This window comes from Cucumis melo, chromosome 2, assembly GCF_025177605.1.
Source record: "Cucumis melo cultivar AY chromosome 2, USDA_Cmelo_AY_1.0, whole genome shotgun sequence".
Classification (NCBI taxonomy): domain Eukaryota; kingdom Viridiplantae; phylum Streptophyta; class Magnoliopsida; order Cucurbitales; family Cucurbitaceae; genus Cucumis; species Cucumis melo.
In genome coordinates, this window is record NC_066858.1 from 17,358,475 (window position 1) to 17,367,980 (window position 9,506).

The 9,506-nt window shown below is 35.8% G+C and overlaps 1 protein-coding gene across 1 annotated transcript; it reads right to left on the minus strand.

Moving 5' to 3' along the window:
* Positions 1-6,377: 6,377 nt before the first annotated feature.
* LOC103501544 (leucine-rich repeat extensin-like protein 4) lies at positions 6,378-9,159 on the minus strand. Its single transcript, XM_008465152.3, has one exon. The coding sequence runs from the start codon at positions 9,052-9,054 to the stop codon at positions 6,739-6,741; it is 2,316 nt and encodes a 771-aa protein (XP_008463374.2). The 5' UTR covers positions 9,055-9,159; the 3' UTR covers positions 6,378-6,738.
* Positions 9,160-9,506: the final 347 nt, after the last annotated feature.

Genomic DNA, 9,506 nt, shown 5'->3' on the forward strand with positions numbered 1-9,506 from the left:
AGAACGTCGGATCCAGCTTCTGCACTTTACTCGCTTAGCCTAATCCATTAGCTTCTTAATACAAATACTCAATTCCCCAAACTCAGATGCAACCCTCTAATATAATATAATAACTTTAAAGTGACTGAATACAGGTGATTTGATCGACTTTCTCGCATCGCAACTCATCTTACCCTTCTTTACTTGGCTTTAACACCTAATCACCTGGAGAAGGGAGAACTTAAAACATAAGTGAAAGACTTGAGATTTCAAAAATACATTTTTGGGGAATATATACAGTACAATCACATAAACTCTTTTTCTTTTCATAAACATAGGCTCACAACGCCTCATTTCATAAATCACATAAATCACACGTTAGCTTCTTATCCTTTCCGCCAAGAACATGAATCGTTTTCCACACTAAGATCTGGAAGAGGAAATATATGGGAGATGACGAAGATCGTTTACCAAGTGGAAATTTGAAGAAGTGAAAAAAGAAAGAAGGGAAAAATTGAAGAAGAAATAAATTCTAGAAGAAGAAATCAAGAAATCAAGAACAAGAACAAGTGGGAAATGAAGAAGAAAAAGAAATAATATGAATAGGAGATAAATAAATCGCAAAGAATAAGAAGAAAAATAAGTGAAAATTCGTCTGTAAATCATTCGCAATATTAAAAGGCAAACATGAAATTTATGAAAATATCGTAGACATTTTGATTTTGTTACCCTGGTCATAATATTTTATTGTTTTTTCATATTTATGAAAATTAACCTATTTAAAATATATTTTATTAGAGAAAATAAAAAATTGATTCAACTTTCTAAAAATTAAGATACTTTTCAAACCTTTAAAAACTAAAAAAAAATAATAATTAAAATGTGATCTAAATATTTTAAGTAAATCTTTGACCTATTCTTCTAAGATTAAAACATACAAACCACGTTTGAACTTCAAACCTAAATAAATCGCTCATTGCAAATTAACATTGTTTGGTAGAAGAAAAATTAATTATTGATCTATGCTAAACGTAGCTAGAATTCTAGTAGTGATACTGTGGAGACTTCAGAAGAAAGAGTTGATGTGTCATGATACTCGATGAAACATATCTAAGGAATATGTATGAAACTTCATCAAAAAGTCTATATAGGTGGTGGTTAATACCAACACAGTCCTATATTGTGGTTTTGGGAAGTCTGGCCCTAGCTCTTTCACAACCACTTGAGAGGAATCACTTAGGAAAGAATAAGATTTGATAACTTGAGTTCTTAGTCAATTTTAATTGGGCAATTTAAACTCTTGGTCAATTTTAAGTTGAGTCCTTCATCTTTGTATGTTGAATGAAAAATTCTTTACACGATATGCGATCATATGTGATAAGGACTAAACTATGTGATTGATAGTTTTGAGAGTCCTACGTGATAGAGCTATCGAATTATGTGAATTATGTGATATTGATCATGACTACGCGATAGTATTAACTATGTGAAATACTAGAATATCTCATCACACATGCTGACATCCTAAGCGAGATGGTCAGGCGAGATGAGATCTAATAAATGATATGATCTTTATCGAATAATTAAAGAATCAAACATTTTATTACCGTTTTACATTTAATTTCCAACGTAACCTTTCCCTTAATTACAAACGTTTTAAAAATTAAAATTAATTTTGAATTTCTCTCTTTGTCTCCTCACTCTATATAAACAGCTTTCATTCTTAATTTTGAGAGATGAGAAAAATAAGAAAAACTTTTTATCAAACTTTCGTTATGTGAGACTTCCGAGCAAAACAAAGTGTCTATTTGAGTGTTGAGATTCCGATTAATTTCAGTGCAAAACTAATTGAAGAACACAACTGTTTTATCATGGGGAAGACGAGACATTAGAAATCTGTTTGCACAAAGGAGCAGAGCTGCAAAACGTCTTAAAAAAAGCGAGATTCGCGACTCAGCCTATTTCTTAATTAGTTTCTATTTTGCAGTTGGCGTATTAATAAGAGGTGTTTTGACCAGGCGAGTTGATCTTAGGAGAACTTATTAGTACGTGACAAGTCCCTGCAAGCTGTCCTAAGGCATTTTGATCAATACTTAAGGCTAGACAACAAGTGACCAATTTAGGCATTTTGATTAACAATGCAAGAAACTAAATCTTCAGGTGAAATACAAGATGAGCTAGCACATGATATATCTGGGCGTTATGTCTAGGCATTAAGGCTTCTCAACATATCATTCCTTCTTGGCGAATTGCAACAACATTGCATCATCAACAAAATCTCCAATTTAAGTTGATGATCAAGTCGGAGTTCAACCTATGGTTGCAGTAGTGGAGAAGGCAAAGTTGTTTGAGAAATCTAGCAAACATTCAAAATGTTGGAATGCAAAATAAAATTAGAAACGAATAAAAATTTGAAGAATTAGATAAAGTAAGGTTTGAAAATTAAATTGGAAAAAGATTACATTGGATTTTTATTTTTTAAAAAAAAAAAAATCAAAACATGTTGGAGAGATAGTTTAGGAGAAAAACAATATTTATGCGAAAATTGCATATGATAGAGTTAGTTACATTTTAACTGAAAACCAACTAAGGGCATTTTAGGATTAATTAAAACGTGAGATAGAGCATGTTTGGTATTTCTAATTACCCCTATATACTTAAATATCTCTCTAAACTCAGTTATATCCTCTAGTTCAAAATCATTAATAACATTTACAGTCTGGTACAAAATCGACCAAACATTGCTTCATAACTTTTGGTAACATAATATATATATATGAGTGGTTTGGGAAATTGGAAAATGAAGTGATTTGTTATGTTAGGCACCACAATATAGACATTGAATATTAAAATCAAAAAATAGAGGTGGTTTAAACGCACCCCTTCTGGGTATTGTGTGATGGAGGCCCATATTCCAACATTCCGCAGGGCAAGGCCCAACTATTTAATCAACCTGGCCCATACACTCCAACACAAATACAAATTTCCCAAAAACACCCTTTCTACACCAACAAAAACAAACAACAACAATAATAGTTATGTTTCAACAAAAATTTAACTCAATCAAATATGTTTGAGACGTAACAGATGTATGATAACAAACTGTGTTGAAGGGAAAAAAATTATAGTATGAACAAAAATGTTTATTAGGGAGTGAAGTAATTTACGTTTGGTAGATGTAAGTGAGAATAATAATTTAGGAGGGTAGTAATGAATATAAGAATTTGACAGGTGTATTGGAAATTATAAAATAGATATGGTTGAATAATTAGTAGGATATGCACCAATTTGTGAGTTGGCATTGCTGGGTCTTGCCCCCACCCTCAGTTGCCAGCTACTAAAATTAACACCAACAATTTTAATAATAATAATAATAATAATAATAATAATAATTCTTTCCTTAATTAAAAAATGCTAAAAGAAATTATTGCAATAAATTCATTAGGCAAGGGAATAGGTTTATTTAGTGAATGAATGTCTTAATTCCATGAAGTTTTTCATCAAAGCAAACTAAAGAAGAGGGATATTGGTTAGGTTTTTTCTTTTTTGGTAGGTTGCCATAAATAAAAGCCTGTTAACGAATCTTTACCATTTATTAGGTCATATTTAATTGCTATTCCATTATAGTATGTTATAGATGTCATTTTCCTTCTGTAAAAGAAACAAGTGACATAAGAAGAAGTTAATTCATACTTGTCAAAAAGAGTTTTAGCTTAATTGTTTTTAATATTGAGGACCAAGAAGTTTATGGTTGAGATCTTCCCATCTCCACTTATACTAAAATAATACTTTTATAAAAATAGACATATAAAACCACATTTATGATCAACTAAAATGCTCCAAGTGAATTTACAATAGAGGAGTCACACCAACTTTAATAGGTGTTATATTGGTATATGCATGGTAGTATATCAATTTGACTATGTGGTAATATATGTTTCAACTCTCTCTAAATCGGCATAGGTTTGAATCATATAGGCCAATTCTTTTAAATTCTTTTCCTTTTTTTTTTCTTTTTTTTTATCTGTTATATTAGTAAATTGGTGATCATGTAACACATAATTTAAAACTTGTACTTTTTATATAATCCACAAATTAAAAGGTATAAACTTAAACTTTTAATTTATGTATTAAGTTTTTTAATTTCAATTTTGTGTTAAATAAATTTATTAATTTTTACTTTTGTGTTTAATAAAGTTAAATGCATTTTGTGATATTTTCTAAAATTCATTAATCTACTTTAAAAAATTTCGTAAGCATAAAACTCCTTTAAACATAAATTCAATCTTATATTTAATAAATCAATTAATTTGAAAAAAATGCATATAATATAGGTAAATAAACTATAAAAATGAAATTAAAATTTTGGAGGCATATTGGACATTTTTAAAGCTCAAAACAAAATTAAAAGTTCATGGACTATTTTGGAACAAAGAACAATCAACAATAAGCAAAAGCAACAAAACAACAAAGTTAAGAAGATAACACATGGGACCAAACGGACCCTACAAAAGAGGGAGCTAGCATGCCTAACCTCAATCAAGGACGACATTACATCGGTCTTCTTTCTTTGTTTTGTAGGTCGTCCCTTCTTTCTCAAAATTACAAATGTGTAGTTAAAGGTCAAGTAAATATTTCCATTCAAACTTTCTTCATTCTACTAAAAAAGTTTGGTCACACGTATAAAAGTACTTCTAAACTTTGTATTTTGTTTAAAAAATACATTTTTTTTCCTTTCAAAAGTTTTAACAGTATCATCGAAATGTTTCAAAACTATTATTTTAAGTAGATATGTTTTGGATTTTCATATGAAAACTGTAATTTAAAACAATGTGAGGAAGTATGATTTAAAAGAGAAAAAAAATGGCGAAGTTTAGAGAAGTTAGCTGAAATTTAAACTGAGAGGATGATAGAAGGCAGTGGAAGAAGGGAGAACGGTAAGGCCATGTGAGTATCCAAGCCCAACTACGATGGTCCAATCCCTAGCTTTTATTCTTTTCCTTCATTGCCCTTTCATCCTACAAACCTATCCAACAAGTTTTAATTGCCAATAAGAGATTGTTTCTAAATTTAATTACAAACCTCTCCATGTGGAAATCAATTCAATTCAATTATTACCAAACTTTTTAACATATATGTCCATACAATCGCAATGAATTATCAAATACTTAATTGATAACAATTTCCTAATTATGTGAAAATTGTGGCATCAAAAATCCATTATACTCATCTCCTCTAAGTCTCTAGATTATGATAAATATGGAATGTAACACAAGGACAATAAATATAAGATATGCTTAAAATTAAAAGAAAAGGTGGGGAAAATGCACATGGGTGTATATTAAATGCACACAAAGGGCTTCGGGTACAAAAAAAAAAAAAAAAAAATCCTTTATTCAATTCAATTATTAAAACTATATTTTAAGTTGATGTTGTTGGAGAGACACAAAAATGGAATGCATTAATTAGTAAGTCATATTTCAAGATGAAGAACTCAAAAGAAAAAAGAAATGATAGAGACTGGAGATGGAGCCAAATTTGTAGGAAAGGGCCAATATAATTGGTTTAGTATAGAATGTGATGTGAATGAGTTTTTATAGTTCATTTTGCATCAGATTCTGTTTTTCCCCTTGGCCCATTTCCAAAGAATTATATCACTATCCATTCCCTTGGATTTTCATGCAATTTTCCTACTTTGCAATTCGGTTGAGATATAAGGGTTTTCTTCTTAAATTTATAGAAATATTTGACATAAACCATCCTATATATAGAGAGAGAGAGAAGGGATTATTTTACATAAACCATTTAAACAAAATATTAGTATTTACGTAAACCCTGTATTAAAGATAGGAATTAGGTGCTCCATATCACCAAAAGGCAATTGGAGAGAGCAAGTTAAGATAGAACAAAAGTGCTCAATGCTTGATAAGAAATCCTAAAATAAGAATCAGTTTTGCAATAATTACAATCTTTCCAAGTGTTGAGGAAGCAATAAAATCTAAAAAAAGAAGCCAAAATCTCTGAAACTATATATATTTAAATATGTAATTGAAAATTACAAGAATAAGAGTTGGGTGAAATTGAGATGGGCCATTCAGATTCAGTTCATGTTAGTTGGGATTAGTGATCTACCCACGGTCCTAGATTCAGCCTCCTTTTTTTTTTTTTAATCATAAGTTTGGATTTATTAATTAATTTCCCCGATTTGGCATAAGCTCAATGTCCGCCGATCACGTTACCTTTGCAGATTCTGTCTTCTTCTAAGTAATATTATCACCTCCCTAATTCAAATTTGACTCATTTTGGACTCTCCTTTGACTTTAAAATAACTTAAAAACCAAAAAAAGTTTATGAAAATACATATAATTATAATATTAATAATACAACTCAAGAACCAAACAGCAGTAGAAAGAACTGCACCTTTTGTTGAATTATGGAGGTTCAATCCCTATACATTACAACATAATAAGCTTAAAATTCACCTGCAAATTCTACTAATTTATATTGCAGAGACTAAAACAAGATTCATGGCAATGAAAAAAGAAATAAAGGCAAAGATTTTACTTCCTTTTCTCTCTCTCTCTCTCTCTTTTTTGTTACTCTGTTTCTTCAACATTCTAGAAAACTTTTCTTTGTTTAATTCTTTCTCCGTGGATGATGAGAACTGACCGAAGGAAGATCCAGAAGGAGAAGAATTGATTGACCAGAAATTAAAGCTCAAGAAAAATTTTACGGGTATCGGCCGGAAAGATGAAATAATTAATAGAAGGGTGGTGGAGGAGGAGAGGCGTACGGAACTCCGTAGATTGGTGGCAGTGGGCCTCCGTATACTGGAGTTGGAGGCGGCGGTGGGCTTTGGTAGACAACTGGCGGTGGCGGGTTTTCGTAAACTACTGGAGGAGGGGGCGTTGGAGATGGCGGCGGATATATGTGGACGGGTGGTGAAGGTGAGGGAGGAGCTTGGTAATGGACCGACGGTGGTGGGGTATTGTAGTGAATTGGAGATGACGGGTTTGGTGAAGAAGAGGGTGGCGGTTGTGGATATTGAACATTTGGTGGAGGAGGTTGAATGCAAGGAAGAGGAAGCGGCGATGGGGTTGTATGAAGAGGGGGAGGGGGAGAATGAACGTGTAGCGGCGGTGATGGCGGCGGAGGGGAGTTGGGGTGAGTGAGAGGTGGGTTTGGGGAGAAGGATGGAGGAGATGGTGGATATGGGGATCGCGGGCAGTAGACCGGAGGTTGTGTAGATGGTGGCGAGGGAAAATCTGGGAAATGTGGCGGTGGCGGAGGCGGACTATAAACTGGGAATGGTGGTGTTGATGTTCCTGGAGGAGAAGGCTCCGCCGGCGGATTGTTGCCTTGAGGCGGTGATGGTTCGAAAGGCGAAGGGGGAATCGTAGGAGCGTGACCTTGTGGCGGGGATGAAGGCGAGGGCTTGGACGGCGAAGGAGATGCTGGTGGACTGTGATCTTGTGGCGGCAATGGTGGTGAAGGCACGGACGAAGGTGGACCTGGCGGAGTATGGTCTTGCGGTGGTGATGATGGCGAAGGCTCAGACGGCGGAGTATGATCTTTTGGGGGTGATGAAGGTGACGGCAATGACGGCGGAGCAGATGAAGGCGACGGTGCAGTCGGAGAGGGAAAATGCGGCGGCGAGGAAGGAGTTGAAGGGGTAGATGGAGAAGAAGGCGGTGCTGACGGCTGCGACGGCGTAGATGGGGAAGAAGGCGGCGACGGTGGTGATTGTGGCGACAGAGGAGGAAAATGAGGCGAGAGTGGCGGCGCCGGTGGTGCATTGGGAGAATGAGACGGCAATGGAGGAGACACCGTACCTGCCGGTGACGGAGGCGAAGACGGCGAAACCACCGGCGGTGTAAATGGAGTAGAAGGCGAACCAGAAGATGAACCACCACATTTAAACGCATTACAATCAACAGGTCTCGACAAGAACGCATTACATTGCCCAGTCGACCGCTGCCCCGGCCGTCCAGCCAAACAATTCCTCCGATCACTGAAATCCGGAACTCTCAAACACGCCGGTGGCTCACCGGAGAAGAAGTTATTCGAGAACGTAAAGTTTTGAAGCTTAGGCAACTCACAAATACTCTCCGGAATCTTCCCAGAGAGAAAATTATCCGCCACATTAAGTTGCTCCAAACTCACAAGCCCTCCAAAAGTCTCCGGCAACGGCCCCACCAACTCATTCGAACTAACATCAAACACCGTCAAATTCTTCAATGCCCCAATTTCCGGCGGTAAGCAAGAATTAAGCCCATTATTCATCATAATAATCTCATTCAACCTCGTCATATTCCCCAAGCTCGAGGGCACACACCCATGAAACTTATTGTTCGCAAGAACAATCACCGACACCGGCGAGTTCCCAAAATTATCCGGCAACTCAAATCTAAACCTGTTATGGTTAATAAAAATGGCGTCCAAATCCTTATCAAACAGCTCTCTAGGTACACTCCCTTCGAATTCATTAAACCTCAGATCCAAGAACTTGAGCGTCGGAAGCTTGAGAACAACATCGGGAAACTTACCGGCAAAGCGGTTATTACTGAGATCCAATTCATAAAGCAACTTGAGACGGTCAAATCTGTGGGGAAGAGTACCGCAGAACCTGTTAGAGTTGATATGGAACAATGCAAGATCAGTAAGCAAACCGAGCTCTTCAGGGAGGTATCCAGCAATGTCGCCGTGGTTGAGATCGATACCGGCGACGGTACGGATTTTGGGGTTGTCCAATGATGGAGCACAGAAAACACCGAAGTAGTTACAGACATTAGATCCGACCCAGTTGGCGGTTTGATTTAGAGGGTCGGACAAAATGGCTAGTTTCCAAGCTTGAAGTGCAATGTAAGCATTTCTAATTCTGTCATTTTCAAAGACAAGAGAAGGGTCGACAGTGACTAGTTCGCCACGGTCGCCGAACTCGTCTCTGTAGTAGAGAAGCTGGCGGTGGCGGATGAAGAGAGCTTCAGCGTCGGAGAGGGTGCCATAGGCGGCGGAGAGGTGGAGAAAGAGGAGGGAGAAGAGGAAAAGGGAGTTGAAATGGGATTTGGGATTCATATTGAACGAGGCATCTGAATCCAGTGGGGGGGGGGGGGGGGGGGGGGGGGGGTTTGGAAGTGAAGAGTGGGAGTGTGATTTTAGTAAGCAAATATTTAGAGGAGAGGTGAGAGGGAAATAATGGAATTGAAAGCAGGAAGGCCAGCTACTTAACAGCTCAAAACCCCACCAGATTCCACACTCTTTTCCCTCTCTCTTTTTTCTTTCTTTCTTTCTTTTTTCTTTTTTATCAGAATATTTATTTCTCAATTATTCAAATAATCTCATTAAAGAAAATCACATTTTCAAATATTAAAAAATTAATAAAACGATTTACAAAATATAACCGATTCTATCAAAAAAAAAAAAAAAAACTTCACCGTTTTCTTTTGAGTGGATTCCTTTTTTTTCTTTAAAAAAGATTAGGAAGGTTATTGTAATTTATTGTTACAATAGATTAGCATTTGAGTTAT